At 38.2% G+C, this 23,193-nt stretch overlaps 1 protein-coding gene across 19 annotated transcripts in view; it reads right to left on the reverse strand.

The window, feature by feature from the left end:
• Window positions 1-23,193, reverse strand: part of ADGRL2 (adhesion G protein-coupled receptor L2) — a 204,587-nt gene that overhangs the window by 27,449 nt on the left and 153,945 nt on the right. For 14 of the 19 annotated variants that reach the window (XM_077182315.1, XM_077182316.1, XM_077182319.1 and 11 more), the window contains 9 exons: window positions 18,964-18,978; window positions 17,220-18,020; window positions 9,057-9,353; window positions 8,405-8,508; window positions 7,392-7,577; window positions 5,735-5,773; window positions 2,682-2,865; window positions 637-759; window positions 168-373 (listed from right to left, as the gene is read on the reverse strand). In XM_077182315.1, the coding sequence (XP_077038430.1) occupies window positions 168-373; window positions 637-759; window positions 2,682-2,865; window positions 5,735-5,773; window positions 7,392-7,577; window positions 8,405-8,508; window positions 9,057-9,353; window positions 17,220-18,020; window positions 18,964-18,978 (1,955 nt within the window). The remainder of the gene's footprint in view (window positions 1-167; window positions 374-636; window positions 760-2,681; window positions 2,866-5,734; window positions 5,774-7,391; window positions 7,578-8,404; window positions 8,509-9,056; window positions 9,354-17,219; window positions 18,021-18,963; window positions 18,979-23,193) is intronic. The other 5 variants (XM_077182328.1, XM_077182317.1, XM_077182321.1 and 2 more) reach the window with 1 other exon arrangement.

Genomic DNA, 23,193 nt, shown 5'->3' on the forward strand with positions numbered 1-23,193 from the left:
AATCACTGAACCAGGCTCATTTAATTTTATGTTCATAGACTTAACTCGCATCTCTGACCTAGTCCAACATTTAAAATTCAAATGGAAAAAAAAAGGTTGTTTTTCTGCATTGCTTTTCTCTCTTGCTGATTTTGTGACCTTCCCACTGACTCATTAGCATAACTCACATCAATGTGCTCCAGTGTGAAGTGCACGGGATCAGTCAGGTACACCCGGCTCGACTCCTTGTTGATGGAGGCCGCGATGACGTGCGAGTTGACGGCGATCGTGCTGTTCTGCCCCGCCAAGTCACTGCCCAACTTTATGGTTGCGTTTTCGGTACTGAGGAAACGACCCAAACTTTTGTAAATAATGAAAACCAGTTTGGCTAGTCCTACAAAAGAAAAAAAAAAGCCCATCATCACTCCACAGAGGTCTACAGAAAGACAGCGAGCTGTACTCCAATGACAATTAAGCATCAGTAAACTGAGAGGTATTTTCAGGTCACAGACTTGAAGAAAAACGACCAGGTACCCATGATCATCAAAAAAAAAAGCGGCAGAGCAGCTTTGTGGTGTTTTGTTTTGATGTTTTAACTAGGTAAGGTAGGTTTTATAGAAGTTAATGGAGTTCCACTGTTCTGTGCCCAAGGCTCACCGTTCCTGCTGTTCTGTTTCATGGTTCGTGCAGAGAGCTGAATCCAGTTGCCTCCTTTACCAGCCTGAGGAAATCGCAAGTCCTGCACTTGGCCCTCAGTAGAAAGCACTGCAACATCCAAAACTAAGCAGACCAGAGGAAAAAAAAAATTGTTAAAAAAGGAGAATGCAGAGAAAGTCTCTTGGCCAGATTACAATATGCCAGACGACAATTTTTCCCCCCAGTCTTTATTTAGTTTTCTCACTTGGCTGTCTGTAAGGCAGATTTGTACTGCATGCTTCAATCACACAGACTTAGCTTCTTTAACTAAATCTAATGCACACTGCTAAAATGACAGCACTTTACTAGTGATATCATGAGATCAAACCTTGTTCAAATTTGTGCCCACAAAGCATCCAGTTAAATCCAGTTAAAGATACCACACACATGTTGCAAAACATGTTAGTTTTGAAGATCTCAATGTCTATGCAGTATCCTCGGCTGACAAATTTAGATCTTTAAGTATTCATTTAGATATAAAGAGTTTTTTAAACAGTCAGCAAAGAATACCTAAGTATTCTTAGGAATAAAAAGAATACCTAAGTAATCATGCCACATATTTAGCTACATCAGTATATGTAGCTAAAAATGATTTCCAATTTTCTTCATATACCTACTTCTGTATATTTATAAGAAACCATTTTATTAGTTCTGCTTAAAAGCATTTAAATTGAAAAATCAGATGCTACTCAGCCATACTTCAGTATTACTTTTATAACACATCGCATATCAGGAAATTTTTGCGGGATTACCATTGAATGCAAGATTTCCTTGGATAGATAAAATCATATAGGTGGGAGTGGACGATTGCTTGACAAAATCTGTGTTATATTAAGCCAGTCCAGCTAGAGCTCTGAACGACAGACTGACAAAAAGTATGAAATTAGGAAATCACTTCTCTTTCTCCAAGTCATACACACATATGTGTACTAGGAATTCAGTCTTGCATGGCATCAGGGAAATGTTATTATGACATGAAGATGGCTTATCACAAGAAGTAATATTCAGTGTCTACTCATCTCCATGGAACTGCTTGTGTACATCCAAAGGCAGATCTGTGATTCTACCCACATTCCTTCAAAACAACTGGTGCAGTTCCTTTGATAACAGACTGTGAGACTTTTCCCCATCCTTTCCCAGTATCTTCCTACTCAATTAAAAGCTAGGCAGAATCATCTTCTACAGCTACAAATATGCAGACACTGAAACGTGAAAAGTCTCATTTCTGCAGTCTATTCCAAGTCTCTATCTTGGTACTCTGCATATTAGCAGACTTTCAGGTTCCTTGTACCTCCCTGAGACTACATTAATCTCTGTAATAAGGAATTTTAATTTTATGCATAGCAATGATTTTTGCTTTAACACATCCCTCACAACAATATTTGCACATCTCTAATACCAAACCCCTTCATTTCTCTGTCACCACTTAAATTCTAAATTACGCTCCAACTATCTCCAGCTATTTTGCAGTCTCTGGAGCATAGCTATTCTGCATTATGGGAGATGTAGTTCACTGAACACATTTTTACCTGAAGGCAGTCATGTTTAATATAAACATTTGGCCTATGCTGAGTGCCTAAAATATTTAACTGGCGCAGCACGTTGCAAAAAAAGTAATTTAAATTCATTAGGAACAGTTTATATTTAACAGAAAAGTATTTTCTGCAGCTCTACAGAAAGCAGTTACCTCAAAAAAATCCATACTCTGCTTTTTAAGCACTCTTCACATCCACACATTCTGCTAATGATTTTTCAGTGATAAATCAACTTTGTAACATCAACTACTTTCCATTTTATAATGTACTAATGACAATAAAGAAGAAGGCTAATTTCAAAGAACCAAACAAGAAAAGTGTGTTTTCCCTGCTTTGGAGCACTCACCTTTCCATCAAACATTGCACAGCTCAGCCTTCAGAAAGTATGTCGCTATCTGGAGAACTTTTTCCTCCTTTTGTGTAAAGCAATACATAGCACTTTAACTTATGCTCGAAAAGAAGTTTACTTACCAATATTTTCTGTGGGCATTGAGACTCTACTTGGTTCTACAAGGTTATCAGCCAAGACAAAAGCCCCTTCTTCTAATGTATCAAGTAACATTGTGGCTGCGTGGGCTTGTTCTGAAGAATTCATGTCCTTCCAGGACTCCAGAGCTTCAGGCCTGAGCAAGTTGTCCACTGTATCCACAACTGCCTGCATTCATTAGAAAACTATCATTAGGTCTGAAGCCCTAGGCAGCTGGGGAAAATTCCCAACGTTATACGGCGACAATTATAATACTTAACTGTCAGAATGATTTACTGTGATTTAATGGCACAAGAACACTATTTTCAACATTAAAATATTTTCCATCTGCTTGTTGGATTAGCACGAATAGAAGCGCAGCTAGCCACTAGCATTGTGTGGTCTCTAAGCAGTAAACATGCAAATTGGACTTGTTTTGTATCAGATATAAGTATGGTATTATTAATGTGCTGAAAAATGTAAAAATAAATGCCAGAAATCTTGCCTGAAGCTTTCATCTTAATGTCAAAATGTATAACTTCTATTTAAAAATGCTAACGCCAAAATTAGCACTCTGCAGTTTAGGCTAAAATGACAATAATTGTCCTCTGGAAACTGAGCTCCACTAGTGCAGCCATAGCACTATAAACTACTTGTCTATGACAAATAGACCTTCTTTATTACAGGAGGCATGAAATGAAGCTGACTCAGTGGATAAAAATTAGTTTTGGCCACTCTCACTCCCCCTCCCGTTCCTGTACCTGTTCATAGATACTTAGAAGGATTACCAACTCCCATTCCTGCACAAAGGTCAGTTGGAAAAGGAAATCAATAGAGCAAACAAGATGTCCACTGACCGTTCCTGTTATCAGTGATGGCAAAACTGTAAAGCTGAATAAAAGCTGCTATTTTAAAAAGTTTTACTTGTAACAACTCTATCATCATGCTTTAAGGTTGTTCACTGAGCTGCATATAAGGTAGCGATAAATAAGGAAGAAGAATAATTCAGTGACATGATTACATTATTTTACAAAATAATCCAATCAGAGTAATCAGGTAATCAATTGAAGGCAGGCTTTTACATTAATGCATAACGTTGCTGTGCAGCGAGTGTGCTGTGCATTGAGTACAGCAGGCACTGCTGTAACACCCTGTTTACTCTGTCCCATTTACCTATTCCTAATGTGTCATTAAGCATATATATAATTTGTTTGATCAATTTAAAAGCATTGGAAATGGAAACAGAACACATTATACAAACAGAAAGATGTCAGTCTGGAGTACTATATTGTGCAAACAAACGAATGGGAAAACTTGGTCAAGGCTACTGTCAGAGCAAGATTAATTAGCCTAACCATTTTAATATCCTCTTTCTGTCTGCATTGTGAGCCACCACGACCTTCCTGGCAGGTGGAAGATACTTCGAAGTGGCTTTAAAGCCTTTTTTCTTTCTCTAATGGGAGAATAGTCAAAATGCTCGCACTGATACTGCTGCAGCCATTAACTAGAGTGGAACTGAAATTGGTCTGCAGAGGCCAGATTCATTAGTCACTAAGAAATACAGATTGGAGCCTCTAATCTGAGGTACAAATGAATTCTCTGTCACAAAGTGGGAACTCGCTTCATTTGCATAGTGTAAGTCAGCTTTTGATTTGTAATTTCAAGAGGTTTATTAGTCTTATCTAAGCAGAGAAGCCCATTTGAGACCTACAGAAAATGACACCAGTTGGAAATTAAGGTTCTGCTCTGGTTTCTCATGTATCGCCATACAGCCCTGACGGTATGCACTCATTGCTACGATACGCTTTTCCTTCATTATGGGATAACTCTGCATTTTCCTTGTGGAAAATCATCACCTGCCCAGTAATATTTCTGAAGTTCTTCTCCTCTCAAAAAGAGGCAAATGGATGGGAAAAACCCCACAGCCCCTGTGACACAGCTGTTGGAGCAGCCTTGTTACTGCTCTTCTCACAATCCTGTCTGCTAATGAAAAGGAAGCAGAAAAACCCACTCTACCCAAACCACATCAGCTGGATTACCCTTTACTATTAAAATATATTTGCTAATAAAAACTTGTTACAACTATTATTGCTTGAGAAGTAAATTTCTCTCCAGATCATTGTCTTTTTTGTCAAATTTCTGTATAACTGGACATCTCCCATGCACTTCCAGGGCTTTGGGATAAAAGACAGAAGTGCCCTGTACAGAGAAATCTCTTTTCAGTAAGAGTCAGAATTTTTTTATTATGCTATAAAGTACTTCAAAATTCTCTCCAAAAATAATTCTTACATTTCATCTCAGAGGATACAAGTAAAAATCAGTATTTTTAAAGAAATGTTGAAAAAATCTGCAATAAAATCTTTCAGAGCCAGACATGTCTGCTTCAGAACTTTTTTCTGCCCTTCATAGAGGCGAGGTGGCATTACTGCAGCAAAGGAGCTGGGCACTACAGGCAACCATTCTACAGCTGATGAAAGGAACTGGAAATCAGGTAGCAATGTGTTACACGTCTTCGATATAGCCTGGTTAATGGGACACGTGGCAGACATTTTACTAGTGAAGTTAGAGAAATGTTTGTCTTTGCATTGTATCCTCAAGTCACTGAATTGCAACAATTCTTAAAACTGTAAGAAGGAGTGATTTTACTAGGCATAAGAATACACACAAAGCAAGCTATATAATGTACATTTTTCTCACAAGCAAATTAACTCTAAACAGTCTTTGATATAAAATTATTCCAAGGTGAGCTAATTTCTTTGAGTTGCAAGCTTTTTACCCCTGCCCAAAATTTTATTACAAGAGAGATGTTACTTCCAATTCAGATAATAATCCCTTCTGCTCTTTTAGTTTTGAACAAGTTAAGGTACAAGAGGTATAAACTTTGAACTTTTTTTTTTCTGAGTGTTATACCTGTGCAAAGCCAACATTTGTAAAGTTGATATGGGGCACAATACACATTTATCAAAGACTGAAATACATAGGATCATGCAGCAAGATGATAAAGCGTGGCAGGTTGCTGAAGCAGGGAGAAAGCAGGGTGACAGCACAGGAGATATACCTTAAGGTAAGCCCTGCACGTCTTCTCTCGTTTTTGGAGCTTTTTAATAAGGAAAAAGAAAATCAGAAGTTAGAAAGATTCTGGAAAACTTCAGAAAGAGAAAAAAAATACTCTGGTGTTTCAAATCCTGATTTTGAATGACAGCCTGGACATAAATCTAGTTTCTCTCCATGATGACTACAAAAGAACATCACACAGGAAATGTTTTTCCCCAGCTGTGGTTTAAGCCCAGCTGGCAACCAAAGACCACACAGCCACTTGCTTATTTGCTCACCAGCAGGATTGGGGAAAGAATCACAAGGGTAAAACTGACAAAATCCATGAGCTGAGATAGACACAATTCAATAGGTAAAACAAAACAGAACAAACCAGGGAATTAATTCACTGCTTCCCATGGGTAGGCAGGTGTTCAGCCATTCCCAGAAAAGCCAAGCTCCATCACATGGAATGGTTACTTGGGAAGACAAACTCCATAACTTCGAAGTCCCCCAGTTCTCCCTAATTCCCACCAGCTTTATATGCTGAGTATGATGTCACATCATATGTATGGAATACCCTCAGAGGTCCCAGCTGTGTTCCCTCCCAAATTCCCATGCACTCCCAAATTCCTTGACAGTGCGGCAGTAGGAAAAGAAGAAAATGCTGTGAAAGTGCTGCTCAGCATTAACAAAAACATCTTTTTATCAAAGATATGAAAGATTTATTTCAGTACAAATCCAAAATGTAGCCTCGTACTAGCCACTGTAAAGAAAATTAACTCTATCCCAGCCAAAAGCAGCACAGCAACCTTTACTCAGGTGTCTAGATATTTTTTTCCCAAATGGTGGGGTTTATATGAAAAGGTCAAAGGAAAAAATCTGTGTGTGGGCACTTGATCTGTCTCTGGGAAAACTATTTTAAGGGCATCTAGGGACTGTAAATAAAACTATTGCCAAAATAACAGAGAAATGCATGGATCTCTCTCTCTCTAAAGGAGGATGAAAAAATATTTCATTTGTGGCTTGCTGACTAGGCTCATGCAAGGAAGAGGCTGAGAAATACAGCATTTCCTCTGAGAAAAAGAGGAAAAGTAATAACACTGTAATTTGTATTTAAACCACAAAGACACATTTTCTCTGAAATATTTCTTGGAACATGTTTCCAGAGAAAACAGTAATTCAAGTTTTAGTTATGTGCAGTAAGGCCTTTTTATAAAGATCAATTATAAGTCATGTTGGTGTCTTTAGAAGTCTAAGAAAGTGCCATTATTCTGCAGGAAGTTGGATTAAAATAAAACCCTGCACCTATGCAGAATTCCACTGATTTTATTACATGTTCAGGGTTAAAAGGATCACTGGATAAACATGCTGATTTGTTACAGAATTTCTGAGAGCTAATACTCATTTCCCTCACACTAGTTATAATGCATTCCAGATTTTAATATGGGACACAGCTATGTATTTTAGGACCAGTCAGCTATTGTGAATTACATCTTATTCCCTAAAGAAGGTAATTACAACTTTCTGCTGTGTATTTACTGCTGTTTTCTCTCATATGCTTATTCCAGAACTATACACATGCAGGAACAAAGTATAGATTAATGTTTCTGAAAGGAAAAAAATACCAAGCCCAAGAGCAATTGTTATCCCAGCAGGAGGAGGTGATGGGAGGTGTGTACCTTGTTATAACTCCTTCCAGCGGAGTCTTTTTCACTGGGCCGTAGCTCCTGAAGCTGAGCATCCAAAATGTCCACAAGCTGTTCCATCAGCCTCACTGATGAACTAACATCTCCAGCAAAGACTGGTCCTTTGGTGTGTTTAGCCAGTTCATTGGCCAGACTAGCAGCATTTTCTCCACTTCTGATCTGAAATGACAGTTTATATTATCTCAGCAGGGTCCCTTGTTCTGCTTGCGGCTCCTAATTCCAATTCCCTGCGTACCTTTGTTGTGGTGAAATAACCATTTGCACATACATTGAAATCTGTAACTAATTGAGACCAATAACGTTCTCTTTATCTCAGAAGATTAAAGGTTCTTAGATCCGTGACACACAAAAGCAGTTCTTAACAGCCTTCAAAACCAGAAATCTGAATGGGACTTTTGGGCTCGATCTTCTATTCATCCTCACTTTCATTTTACTGCCATTATCAGACAGTAAGAAATCTGTTTGTTCATACCAGTGCTTGAGGCATTTGAAAGTCAAGTAGCCTTGTACTGACAACAAATTATCCAGTTTTCATAAACTTTGTAAATCTCAGTAGGGAAGGAAAACACAGAAAGTGGTTCTGCAGTTTAATCATACCGTTATCAATGCACTCAGACAAAAATCTATTTATTACAGTGACCAAAAAAACCCTGCTGTATATCAGAGGTTTTGCTGTGTGTTGTATAGTATTTGATTTCTTAAGCAAATATTGCTTCTGGTTTTTGAAAACAAGCAAAACTACTTTGTTTTAAATAGTGATGAGAACATGTAATCACAAATTCAACATAAGAATTTAGAGAGGGCATACTAAAACACACATAAGAGCCTAACTGTTGGCCAGTGCTTTGTAGATGGAGTACACATAACTCCTTCTACTTTTAATGAACACAGAGGAATAAAGGCAACTTCAACAAACTGAAGTATTAATGCTCAGAGTTAAAATCCTTATTCACCAGTGTACACCAGATTAAAAGGTTTCAACCAACCTTCTGAGCCAGTTGATTTACCCAGTGTGAGGTACAGTTGCTAAGATCAGGGCCTTTGGGGTTCCACATTCCCGTCAAGACCACGCAGAGATACGAGGCAGTTCCTACAACAGATGTAGAAAACTACAGTGAAACGGAAACCATTTTTCTGCATGCATTCAGGAAATTGGCTACACTGTGCTCCTAAACAACATTCAATTCTGAATGCTGCTAATGGTAGTACTTGACAATAATTGACAAAAACGTAAGGAAATAATGTAGATTACAAAGAGCAATAAAAAAAAAAGTCAGTGAAAAATACCAGACGTTTTCTGCAAACAAACAAAAAGCCCTTGATTTTTCCTGGAGCTCATCCAGAGGGGAGTTCATAATGAGAAAGGCAGCTGTAAGCATATTTCACAACAGTCCTCAAACAATGCCCTAAAATTTGACCTGGATTCACACAAGTGCAAGCGCAAGGTAATTCTGTGGCTACGCTCAAATGACGATCGCAGATTATAACTTGACCGTTGCCTGTAGATACTGCACTCTCTGGGTAACAAACAAATCATGGGACAGACAGCCTGAGATTAAAAAATATTCATCATGAGAGAGCTGCATATTGCTTTTGAAATGTCTGCTTGAAATCAAGATATATTTTTAAAGGCAATACCTCGTGTTCCTTTGGGGCAAGGGCGTTCAACCATCATTCCTCTTTGTGTTTGAGGCCAGCTAATCCCCCTGGCCTCAGTTGGTTCACAGAATCTCTCTGGCAAAGGGAAAAAACTTGTCACGGGAGGAATTTTGGTTGTGGAAATGGGTGGTGGTGGTTTGGGTCCTCTGCTTCCTTCCTTTGTTCCTCCAGCTGATGTTGTGCTTATGGGACCTCTCTGTGACGTAGTGCTAGTGGTTGACACTGTGGTTTTGTAAAGCTCTGCTGAAGAAGTTATTGTCACTGCTGTGGTAGGCACTGCACAGGGAAAAAACAGAGTCATAATAAAATAAATTACTTCAGAATTATATATAAAAAAAGTTATTTAAAAGCTATTTATGTAGCTTTCAAGGATTCTCTGGCGTCTCCTTTCCTTTATCCTAATATTACTCTTATTGCTATTCTGGATGCTTAAGATATAACTTTGAATTTTTTTTGGTTTTTCTTTCTTTTTTTACTCCCAGCTCATACTGTTATGACGTTTCAGCACATTCTCCAAATAATCTTTTCTGTAATAAAATTGATAGTTACATTTCTAAAAGCTGAAAGGCATACTAGGGAATTATCAGTACATAACAAACACGCTCAAAGCAATTAAAGATTACTTAATCACATTTGCAGCAGGAACAACTCAATAGATAGAATCATTTGAATCAGTGTGCCGTGAACAATGTAGTCCAGCTTTAACAACAAAGGCAGTGGGCTGTAACTAACGAGACCATTTTTGAAAAACAGACCCCAAAACTTCAAGTCACCCAGTACACAGCTTCCAGGGCAATAATTATGATAACATCTTCCTACCCAGCAGTTATGCTGCTTGAGAGAGCTGCATGCCTGATTAGCTCCAAGCAGAGGCAGCACCTAGCAGGTACATGGCATTCTCCTCTTTGAACATTTGGGGCCTTAACATCTTTTTTTGATAGAGCAGGTAGGAAGACACAATCCATACAAGCCAGTGGCAAGGACTGAGTTTTCATCTTCTATGAAACACCAGGACAGGCTTAGGCCAAATCCCTGCTGTTTGGGATGTGCAGCTGCTCCAGCCACTGACCCACAGCAGGAACTCACAGCTGGAGCTGCTGAGGTACAGCCCAAGCCATGCCAAGGCTTTCAGGCTTTGGAGAGATAATATAAGCTAATGCTAGTGGAGTCTGGAATAGCTGTGCAACACCTTCATATTGAGAAATAAATCAAGTGAGCAAAGCAACTGCAACAGTTATCATTATTTCCAAATATTCATTAGTGTTCAAAATGCTTTACAGTCACAGAAAAGTACAGAGGCTTGTGCTGAGAACAAATAAGCTCACAAAAAGAATTTTTGGCTTCTTTCTTTCTCTTTTTTTTCTGGTTCTGCTAGACCGTTGCACTCTTGGCTTACTGGACAACGCAGCTTCTCTTTAAATCATTAAATAATAAAAAAATAAAATAAAATGAAGAGCACTCTCATTTTTTCATCAATTGTTTTGTAAATTAGTGTCTTGCATAATATTAAATTTCAGCCATTTGGCAAATCACAATTTTCTCAAAACCCTTTTTCAGTTGTGTTTCACTTATATGAGAGGCTTAGAATATTAATTTATTTTTTTATTTGTACATGAATTTAGGGTGAAGTTTTGATCATCATGATCTGTTTTTTCAAGACTAAAGGCAAAGATGTGCCTGTCATCCCTCTCCTGCTCACAAACTTCTGCAGAGCCTGTCTTCTCTTCAGTCTCATTCCTGGCTGCTGGAGCACAGCCTGGGTAATTGTGCTGAACTTGTGGTGTAGCCAGCGACTATTGAAACCCTCAGATCTGTTTTGCAAGTGCTTGCCTGACATCTTGTGAAACTGCTCTAATTTGCTTTTGATTACAATGCATCCAGCCTTCTAGTGCTTCCCAATTAACATTTGTCAAAAGCATTTGCAATCACTTGCACAAGTGTCAGGCAAGGCCTGCTGAATCAGGTCCTTGGGAACAGGGAGCTCGTGGGGATGGGGAGTGATGCAGGGGACAACCAATTATTACGATCCATCTCCTAATACACTCTGCTAATTAATACATATTTAAACATCAAAATGGGCATTAGCATTATTGTAATTACTACTCAAACCCTGTAATGTTCAGGACAGTTTTGTCTCAGAAGCAAAATATCAGTGTCAGAATTCATAAAACTCTTTGAAGTTCAGTGGTGAGGTAACAATTTTCAGAACATATTTGGTGTTGCACCCTGAGCTAAAATAATTCTGCTGTCATTACACAACTTTAGTTAGTACAATTTTCATGCTATCCATTAAAATCAATTTCAAAGCCAATCACCCATGATTAAAAAATGACCTGCATAGCATGGTAGTACTACACAGAAATATATAAGTAATCTCACATTTTAAGAGAAAGACTTTAAACCAACTCTCGCAAAAAAAAAAAAAAAAATGAAAACATAGCAGAAGTTTTTTCTTCAATCAAATTTTAGAAAAGAAGTCAGAATATTTAAGAATGCACCAAGAAACTTCAGACAGTGCTGGAAGTCTGGGAAAGAAGGTGGTTGAAAACTAAGAAACAGCCAAACACATCACTTCAAGGAATATATCTAGCTTTTAGAAGGCGGGTCATTTGGTCTTTAATGACATGTGGGAACTTAATCTGCTTGGCCACTCTCCTGAGCTGCACGAAGACACATGACAGCTGCCACCACCTGATGTGTCTCCTTCTGAGAGCTGAGGGTGGTGGCATCTGCGGGCTCTGCCTTGCAGAGCACTTTGCCAATACAAGATATGGCAGTGATGATTAATAGGCTGCAACAGAGAAGAAGAACAAACTCCATGTCAAGGTTATTAACTTCTTGTTCTAAGCAGCAGGGGTGAAGCTATGTAGTTTTTGTCCAACACCAAAAAAGCCACTTTTACAATGTGAGATTCTATTTTGACTTTTTCACTAGGCTTGATATGCTGAGGAGAAAAGCGAAACCTCTTCTGCCTTCTTTTTTTATTAAGAATAGGTTCTTCTTATCAGCTGAAGACAGTCATTAAAATTAAGAAAATAAGAGAAAAGAACAATAAAAAGTAAATCCAAGGACTCAAAGTGAGGCGTAATTAATTTACATTTGTTTCATGCAGCTCCTAACATCTGATTTAAACAGTTATGTATCCTATCTGTTACTAAAAATGAAGACACCACTGGAGTAAAACTTAACACCTGTTTAGCAGTGTGATGACTATAAAAAACTTAACACAATTCCTGTAGGACAGCAGGGGAATAGTAACTTTCTTTCCCCAACTATCAGTGAAGAGCAGATTTAGAGGAGGCATACAAGCTATCTAGTATTCCTTGCCAAGAGGTTTCTATTCTAGGCAGGCATAAAAAAAGTTTAAAAAAACCAAACTAAACCAAGCCAAATAAAAAATATCCCCACCCAAAATACAACTCTAACCTTAGATTTACAATTGTCTTAATCGTAATGCCCAAATGATGTGCCACTTCTGAGAATGGTTTCTTTCTGCCCTCTGGCATCCAGGTCATTTGAGAAATCAGCTGCACGGATTTTTCAGTTAAATGTATATTTTTATAGGTCAGGTATTTCAATTTATTCGGACACATGAAAATCTATGTGCCCACCTTTATTCTCAAAAGGTGTCATACATGGAGCTGCTATGTAAAGCAACAGAGATCAGAAACCTGAGCAAATCAGAATTTTCCTGCCTTCTGCTTATTAATGCTCTGTACCTATTTTTGTGCTTCAGTGAATAGCAGGGAAGGTACTAAGAATCACCTAATTACCTATAGGTGACTCCAGTTATTATGTTAGTCAGTACTCTATTGACCCTGCCAAATCCCATTCAATTGAAAGCGAAATGTTTACACAGTCGTTTATAAATTTATACCTTGAAAATGATAGCACACGTGACAAGAAAAATTAGCAAAATACCTGTGGTTAAGAAATATGCTATCTGGTCCCCATTATGTTGTCTTTACTTGTACAACCACTTTTTAATTCATCTGTAGTCTATCAGATTTGATATAGTAGTACAGACCCAATTTACTTAATTTGCTGCATGACTTTCTAGTAGATTCTTGGTGTTGCACTAGTTTTCTATTACTTCAGGCCCTCGTTGATGCTACTCCCTGAGTTTCTGTTCTGTCCATACTCACAACATCCATCTCTTCCTGCAGTGATCCAATAATACTTAATGATGGGTATCATGGCACAAAAGGGGAGACAACTACAGTTTGAACAGTTAGCACAAATTGGGATGAGTGTAGATGAAATCTCTCCCTAATGGACTAACACAGAACAAAAGGATTTATCTTCTTTTTGTTACCAAGGAAACCTTACAATGTAATGCTCATATTCACTTTTTAGAGGGAAAATTCCTTCATTCTTCCTGGTCTTTTAACTTAGAAGTCCATTAAAAATTCCTGTTTCACCAAGGCTTCATTTGGACCCCTGGTACCTCCTGTAGAAAGAATGTAACTGGATATATCCACTAAATTTACCAAGGATTTAAAAGCTGTGATTTGTCTCATATTTTTCAGTGTCTTTTTGCAAGGCCTGATATATTTGATTTCATTTCAAAATTAGGGTTTTGATTTTTAAATGCTTTTTACACTTAATTGTAGAAAACATGCTCCTCTGCAACATCTGAGCGGTACTTGACAGCTGGAGCTCTGAAAACCATTTCTACATCTACACCAGAGACGCACAGCTGCAGGCTGAATGTTTTACACGTAGCATTGTCTTGGCAGGCACCTTGCAAATGCACCCTCTTGGCAGACACAAGCACTGCAGAAACAGGAGCACCCCTTGCAAATGCAGTTGGGGCATTTGCCCAGCATCAGATTGCAGACGTGGGGCTCAGGGACATGGTTCAGTGGGGGACTCGGCAGGGTGAGCTTTATGGTTGGACTTAATGATCCTTCCATCATTCTATGATACATCCGTGTACTATAATTCCTGAGAGAAGCAGGAAGAAAATAACATAAAAAGAATAGGGTTAAGGGAGGAGCTCTAAGGGCAGCAGACCCCTCTGTCTGAGTACTAAAGCAGTAGTCTGTCTCCAGCAGGTACTGTTTCAGAAATCTGAAGAGTTTCTCCTGAAGACTAAGAAAATAAGGATACTGGGAAAGTCACAAGAAGAGAAAATGGTGTAGGTTTGCAGCAAGAGCAAGGTCAATATGAGGTTAATTGCAGTGGTATGTCAGAGGTTTCAACAGGGAGATTTAAAAATGAAGGAGACAATACAGAAAACAAAGCCAGGAGTTTCAGGACATGGATGAGCCCAAGTTTTGGCCCTGGGAGCAAATTTGAAGGGAAAGTGCAACTCAAGTCTGACAAATTCATCTTTCATGTAGGAAGAAAGACTGGTGTTTTTGAAGCACTTGGTAGCTGGACATTGTGGTGTAGACAAAAACTAATAGCCGAGACAGATATATAGGGGAAAAACTAAAAATCAGTGTGTGTCTTATCTATCATTATTTCTCACTTGGCAACAGAGGGAACACAGATTACTGAGTTTTCCACAATGGTCCCAAGTTAACCATTTGAAAAGAAAGGGCCATGACTTCCAATTTTGAGACACTGACCTTGTGACACCATTAAATACTTGATATTAAAGTACTGTTGCAAAGGACACTAAAAGAAAGTTCTTGTGTTAGGTGACTTACAGAATGCTATTGTAACTCCTATGTTGTTGAGTAGATGATTAAAAAATCTGAGTTGACCAAAACCAAAAAACCCAAACCAAATTAGAATTAAGAAAGCACAAAAATGCCATTCGTCAGGCAGGCTTAAAAGCTGATCTAATTCTATATGAGATAAAAAAATCCAAATGTGTATTACACATATAGATCCTTTATATATTAGTTGAAGGACTGAGCTGCAATTTATACAGAATTTATATTGAAACAAAGAGGAACTGGAAATATAATAGAAATAAATTTAGAGTAGATACCATAAAGAATTTCTCCTTGCGTTTATAGCAGTACATCTCAAGGACAATTATGTTAGATAACTTTTCCTTTCATTTAGTAGTTTCTAACTACAGGCAATTGGCTTAGGCAAAAGAGGAAATGACCTGAAACATATTCTTAGATCTGCAATGTACATACCCACACAAAATTAAAATATTGGGTATAGGCTTTATGTAAGGAAAATACTGTGTGTGAATTTATGCATCACATGCTCAAATAAAATTAGTGTCTTCATTTGGTTTCTATATTTTAAAAAGACCACAATCAAAACATATTTACTGATGTCCTAATGCATTTAAAACCCAAACTCATAACTTACTCAAATATTCCTTTTCTGTCTTCATGGGTGAATGGGCAAATAGCTCAGAGGAGAGGCAAGCACCCTGCAGCGTGCCCTGGACCCATTCTTGCCTAGGTCTTGTTGGAATAAACAATTTCTGCTCCTGCCTTGCATGCCAGCAAAGAACCCAGGAAGAGAAAAGGGTGCTGGTGGATTCACAGATCCAGTTCTGAGAGCAGATGGGATGTGGCCAGCACATACACTATAACTTAAGATCCTGAAGACTCTCTCATAATAGAAACATTATGAAATGTTTAACAGGAGATGTTTGGAGGTTTACTAAAGTGAACGAAGGATTCCACAAAGCCTTTTCTGCCCCTGCTTTTCCTTTACACTTTTTCTTCTATGCAGTGACTTAAAGATTAGCTTTTTTCACATTCACAGCAGCTGCCTGAACTGCAAAAGCTACTTAGAGCCTGCACCTCCATCTTCTCCTCTTACTCTTAAAGCTTTGGACAATTTAAAATGCATCTTTGACTCAAATGAACTGAATGAAAAGTGGCATGCATGACAATGTATGAAAATGAAAGCTTTAATTTTTTTTTAATTACACAGGTGGTTTATCTCTCTGCTAAGAGCAGCTCCAAAGCCTCCCTGAGGAATGGACTTGCTTGATGTACAGAGAGCAAAGCTGGCCAGTTCCCAAACACCTGTAACCTGCCTGAGCCTGGCCAGGTATTGCCAGGGAGGTCTGTAGGAGACTGGAGAGATCACCCATGGCTTTGGAGACCACTAACATATTGGTTCTCCATCACCCTGTTCTTCTGCCTCATATGCAGTTTTGTACCTGGAAAAGCTATATGTGTGTTGTTATAATTGTGTGCATAATTCAGTTTGCACTGCTGTGCATGAATCAGCTTTGCTGAAGCAGAACAGCTACTTTTCATGTGGAGAAGCCATTATTACTACATTCTTGAAGTAGAAAAAACGGCTGCTAAACATGCATAGCAGTTAGATGAGAGAAGTGAAGTATTACCTTCATTGCTAAAGCAGATTTTGCTGCATATATCTTCTGCCACAGAGCATTTCTCCTGGTATTTACTCTCCTCTGTAGATGTTAATATGTGGCTGTGCCTGTTCATGTCATTTTTAGGGATTTCTGACACCTAAAGACCTCCATTTTTCTTTTCCCTTCTGACAGTTAGTAAGTATCTTTCATTTTAGGAAGTACTACTAACTTCTAGCAAGCTGGAATGCAATTGTAAGGGGCTTACTGAGAAATCCACTAAAAAGATGTCAGACAATCTTGTCTAACCCAACATTAGAAACTGTGAAAATAAGGCTGCAGAAAAATACTTATGCTTGGTATTGCACATTAACCCCATATGTCTCCTCTGGGACCTCCCAGCACACATTGCTCTCCGCTGCTGGCGCCAAGAAGTTAAAAGGTCTGCGTGTGTGCTGTAATCAATTCAGAAGGCAGGTAACACCGAGCGGATGGAACAGGCTTCGGGCTCAGCATGAAGCAACTCCAACTCAGTTTAGCTGTTGGAGTCAAACTGACTGATGGTATAACGTAAATAATTCCCCAATTCATTCTCAACCACAGAAAAGCTACACACTTGCATTTAAAAAAGAAAAAAAAAAAAGGAAGGACAAAAAGGAAAAAAAAGTACAGCACGAGCCTGTAAACCAAATAAAGTAATTCTATTTCTTTTCACAGGTTCTGCAAATTTGTCTTGCACCGCTGTAATGCTGCTCAGCCTAGCACAGTGCAGACAAAAAAACCCTTCCTCACCTTTCTGTCATGAGCTAAATCTAACACCAAAAATATCGTAACCTATTTCTTTGAATGGAAACACCAAGAGATCAAAAATGAGAAAAAAAAAAAATTCTTACCTTGGGCAGGATCAGGTGGGCCAAACTCCAAGGAGTATCGCAGAATGAAGTTGTTATTCCACACATAGAGCTGGTTGTCTCTGGGGTTGTAATCCACTGCGGCGATGTACTGGTACTGGTTGGGAAAAGGAATGTCCACGTGCTCGCCCCTGCTCAGCCTGGTGTTGTAGATGTAGTCGATGGCGTTCCTGCCGGTCTCGCTCTCGTTGTCCTGGTACACCGACCGCACCACGTACAGGACACCGCATATCATGAAGGCATTGGATGCTGCCCGCTTGTCGTAGGTGGTTTCCCACGTGGCTTCGAAGCGCAGGGTGTAGGGGTTCAGCTGGCTGATTACTATCATCCCGTTGTTTTGTTCCGTAGCATAAATTACCCACAAGCCGTTTTCATCAACTGCCAAGTCAATATCAGTCTTTCCTCCCCATCGGTACGGAGAGGTGTCGTGGTAATTAGCATAATTGATTATGGCCTCCCCGCTCTTAATTCTAGTCCTCAAGTCAAATTTCACTATGTTCCGAGTTCTTTCCTTGTTGAAAAAGACAGCTCCGTCATACACTACAAATCCAGTACCATCCACTCGGTTTGGGAGTTTGTACGTCGTCTGCTGGCGTCCATTCTGGAAGTCCTCTAAAGAAGCATATTCTATCAAAGTATCCGTGCGATACGGAGTCCATGGCATGAAGTATATTTTATCTGCAGCCTGAAGAGGATCTTTGCACCAAGCACCTGCTTTTTGCTCAGCTTCATATAAATACGGTGAGTCCACAATTGCTTTCAACGTCCCCGGGCAAACAAAAACTAACAGTCACAGAGAGAAGTAAGACAAGAATTACGTCAAATTAAGATGCCTCATAATAAAAATTAAAAAAAAAAAAGAAAAGAAAAAAATAAAAAGGTAGGTAAATCATAATGACTGTGTCAGGAAGAAAAAAAAATCAATTTAATTGGCACTAGATTATACCTTATGTTATAATTAATGCAATTATCACCCTTTATCATCCACTTTTCTTAAAGTTACCATGTTCTTGCTGTACCAGTATGGAAAGTGGATGGGAACTGTTTTCACTAGTACAGACCAAGGCTCAATGGCATACACAGACAGCTGAAAATGTAGAGCTAATCTTGCATTTTCGTTTCAGACTTTTAGTGAGTACACATTAACGCTCCAGAGCTTTTAACTGGTGTGCAGCAGTGTGCTAGGTCATTTCAGTCCAAAAAAAATCGCATCGACTTGTTTAGAACTTTAAGAAGTGGTGAGGCTGAAAAAGGAGGTGCCTCGATTAAAAATAAAGGAACAAAACAAATCATCAGGTATATAGAGAAAGCAATTAGGAGCAGAGAAAACAAAACACAACCAAAGCAATGAATGAAACAGACCAGGAAACCCTGTAACCATGGCATGCTATGGAGAGGGTTCTGGAAGCCAGGCAAGATGACACTTGATTAACAAGAATTTACCCAAGGGTGAGAGAAAGAGAGGGAAAGAAAGACAAAGAGAAAGGGAGAGAAAAAAGCAAGGGAGTCTTCCCTCCAGCCCAAGTACTTCAGACACTATACCCCGCCACCTACTTTAAGCAGCCAAGTCACTTTATTGCAAACAGTCGACTTCTTTATGAGGTGTACTTATGAGGTCCTGCTGATTATCATAATATAAGAGTGTTGTGGGGAGGGGAAGGGAAGAGGTTAACATCCATAAGGCACATAACAAGGAGCTGGGGTTTGGACTGTATACGTTATTTACCTTTTTGCTCCACTTCTATTTTAAGCATCGGAAGAAAAATAAAAAAGTGCAAGGAAAAAAGAAAGAAGATTAACATAAATTGACTATTAGTCTAAAAGATTAAATTAGTAACAGACGCTAAATATAGGGAGAATAAGAACTGCACTATATTGGATAAAGAGAAACAGACAACAGGATAACCTAGCAGGAGAGAGATTCTACGGTTACGCAAATGAACATGGATCAATCATTTTAGTAGATTAAGGAGGGAATACAGATATGTTGACATGTAGTTTCACTTAGTGAACCTGAATAAATAATGAATTACTTTACTAATACATGCTATGTACACTCTTCTTCTAAAAGCATAATGCTAATCAAATTGGTTTTTAAGCAACATAATCATTTATCATATATGCGCAAGTGCACATATACATATTGTATTAATTGATAATTAGAAATACAAAATTCAGTATAATAATTATATAGGTTTGCATATGTGATTATTAAACCTCCCCCATCTTTGCCCCAGACATTTTCCTGCTTTTCTTTCTTGTAAAGAAAGCAGCTTGCACCCTTTGGGTCTCCTTAGGCTGTATTTTATTTGTTTTCCTGAATGTTAATCTTGAGAACTTTTGCCACTTCTTAGTCTATAACTGCAAAATCATACTAGAAGGAATAAGCAAAAACATCTAGAAAAAAAGAAGCAAAAGCACAGTAAGCAAGAGGAAAAGAGAAGAAAAAATTAACAATTAGCTCATTCAGATATTCTCCAGCATCATCGATTAAGCCCAAAACCGCAAGCTAGTATGCAAGGACAGTATTGTGTTTAAAACAAACATCCATCCTGCCACCATACACAGAAGACATAAACTGAACCCAATTAATAAAGTTATATTACTATAGCAATTTTTCCCCCAGGAAGTTTTAGGAAGTTACAGAAAGATATATAGCTGAAGCCCAGCTAGTAAATAGCTTTTCAATAATTATTTGCAATAAAACCTATTTCATATACTCTGTGGCCTTTGAAGTATGCTCTCTTGATTTCATAAAATGACCTGGAAAATGACAGATGTACCAAGCTGTGTAACAGTAGCTGCTGAAACCAGGGAAGTGTATCAAAACTATTTGCACAGCTATTACATTTCCAGTATTACAATATTATCCTGAAAAATGCCTTTGTATGTTTCATATAAAGTTTTGGATTTTCAGTTTCATTTAATAAAATTACAGATGATTATTCTGGGAATGATATTGGCTGACCTGATCTAGTGTTTCTTCAGGAAACAATTCCAAAACTTTACAGGGGAACAGAGGGTGTCAATATTTTCAAAATGAGCAGTAGTTTTCCTAGCCTTTGTACCATTATTCATCTTTAGGTAAAATACTCATTTTTCTGTAATTTGTAATTCTGGATTTATCCAAGTAAACAGAAAATGTATTCTGAGGTGAATTCTTGGGTTTCACCATTAGTATTAATGACTTTCAGATGATTCTGTTTGTGAACTTCTATGTATGTGCTTATTTCTCACCAAAGAGCAATATTGATACTGTACCTGCTTAGAATTAGTATTTGGAGATGGGCAAAAAAGATAGGGATAACTAAAATCATTACTGGCATGTCTGCTCTGCATGCATTGGTGTACAGCTGTACATTTTTCAGGGACAGATGGGCTTATTGAAATAAACAAATGCTGCAAAGTCCAATCAATACACAGAGAGAGAGAGAATAAAACTCTTTAAAATGTTTTCTATTGAATTCCTGAATCCAAAACAGGCTTAAAATAAAAATGCACAGATATACAAAATGGCACTTTTGATGTTCTTTATAAAAGGGCTGGCTTCTGTTAGTCAAAGTGCCAACACACATCGTGAAGCATAAGTGAGGGAAATGTCAAGTATAGTACTCTCAATCTCTTTGTAATTTAATTGATAGCACTCTTATTATTTCAGGACAAAGCAATGCCTTTCAAATTTGTCTGGAATTTTTGTTAGAGATCCAACTGAGTATCTGAAAAGTTGTTTTGTTGTTTTTTTTTTCACTTTGAGATGCAAAAAAGGAGCATTTATTAAATACTTTCAAACCTAATTAAATTTGCAAAATGAAGTACTTTCTAATAAGCAAAGCAGCTATGTATTTCTGGAGGCTAGCAAGACATAGAGGAGCTCACAACTGCATTTTGTACAAGGGTGACAGCAACTCCAGTGCGTAAGAACTCTCACCTTTCACCACAAAACCTATTAAAATTGCTGTTTGTCATCTCCCATGAACTGAAAGCTACCACCGTGAGTACTGCAAATTTTTCAGTCTTGTACTTAATGAAGATGAAATTCATGAAATAAATGAACTTTGGTTAGAAGTGCTGTGATCACTAAACTCCTCCCTTCCTAGGCCCACAAAAGCTTATCCTACCTTCCTAGGAAGTCTCTTACACTGATACAGCTGCTATTTGCAAATCTAATGATTTCAGTCATTCTGTATATTTAGATAAGGAGCTCTGGAACAAGTAAGGAAATAAAATTTAGATTTGGTAACTGGAGTTTAGCAGGTATCAAAAAAAGAGACTTGGAAAAATAACAGGTTAGGCTTTGTGGGACAGGGAAGAAAGAGTGTCGACAATCAAAATGGCTACTGAAGCACAATTTGATTTGAAACCAATCTTTAAAACTCATTTTAGTAACTGGCAATCTTTTTGATGACTGCTGGTAATGACAGGTGATGCATCTTACAGTTCTGGAATTGGGCAGTGTCATCACTGTACATGCTGCAGTTGACAAACTCCAAAACTTATAGACTTTGAAAAACAGGAAAGTATCCAGAATCCTGAATTATGATAGACACAGAATTACAGAGTTCAAAGGGTAGGCCAATGCAACTGACAAAAATAAACACTTTAAAATTAAAGTAACTAAAAGTTAGAGTACAGGGTAGGCCGCGCTGTGGCACTATACTTCTGAAACTGGAAAAGAAAAGATTCCTGGAGATAGCAATACCCAATCAGTAGAACATATCCACACTTCTCTTCCTAAAACGGCATAAGAAATTATGTTTGAACATTATTTGCATTACATTTTTTCCTCTATGAGCTAGCCTACTGGAACTGGAAACGTAACTTCTTGTCACTCAACTGACCTCAGGTTTTGGAATCAGATGCACTGCCCTCTTTCTGAGAATTTGGAAATGAAAATAGTGCTAAAGCAGAAGTGGTCTTTGTGGAACAAAACTTTGGTTAGATTGGGGTAAGACATCACTCCTCAAAAGTGGCACAAGAAGAACAGTTACAACAAGCCACCAATACTACACACAGGAGGAATGGTACTAGGGATCACTGTTTGCAGTAGGCTTCCAAACCTACAAATGGTACAGGGAAAAAAATCAGCAAGCAACCATTTCACAATGACACAGCAGAAATGAAGAAAAAACAGATGATCTGTGCTTGGCCTTTAACAACAGTGAAGGTTCAGTATGGTGAAGCAGTACGGAATAGTATTTCAGTTTCAGAATTCTAAATTTTGCAGGAAACAGTATGGACAGTTTTGGCATGGCTTTGCTTATGCCAGAACTCATTTCCTTCCTTTTTCAGTATATACTGTCACCACAGTGTTTTTGCATCTCAGACTTGGCCTGTTTCCTGTACCAACAGAAAATACGACTTTGGTTAAGGATTACTGCAGATCAAGAAATTCATGCCTCATAATAACTCAAGGGAACGATCAGTGCACTGCTCAAATTCCATTGCAAGCACAGCTATTTCTCTGTTGAGTTACGGGACGAGAGAGAAGTCACTGCAAAGAATGACCTTACAAGAAAGCAAAACCAGTTAAAAGTGTCGAATCTGCAGAACTTTCATGAACGTGCATACATGTCAATAAAAAAAAAGCTTTAATTATTGCAAGGAAATAAGAAGTATGTCTAAAGCTACTGAACTTTGGCATTAGAAAGAATATTGTACAAAACTGTTGAAGTAGCCAGAATTTCACATTTTTCTATCTCATTATGATTTCACTATTTACTTTGTTTTCAGTGAAAAACTCTATTTTGCTAGCTGATTCAAGACACGACTGATATTTTGTCTTACAATTAAAAGCAAACATTTCTTCCTCACTCTTTTCCCCTTTGCTTTTAAAGAACACAGTGTGAGTACCTTATTAATGAATTATTTACTCTGAATCTACGTTCATTTATAAAGAAGCACAAAATCCTTTTACAATGTCCCCCAACTGGGTCACTTGCCTCTGAATGTAAGTGCT

The sequence above is a fragment of the Agelaius phoeniceus genome, chromosome 8 (assembly GCF_051311805.1).
Source record: "Agelaius phoeniceus isolate bAgePho1 chromosome 8, bAgePho1.hap1, whole genome shotgun sequence".
Classification (NCBI taxonomy): domain Eukaryota; kingdom Metazoa; phylum Chordata; class Aves; order Passeriformes; family Icteridae; genus Agelaius; species Agelaius phoeniceus.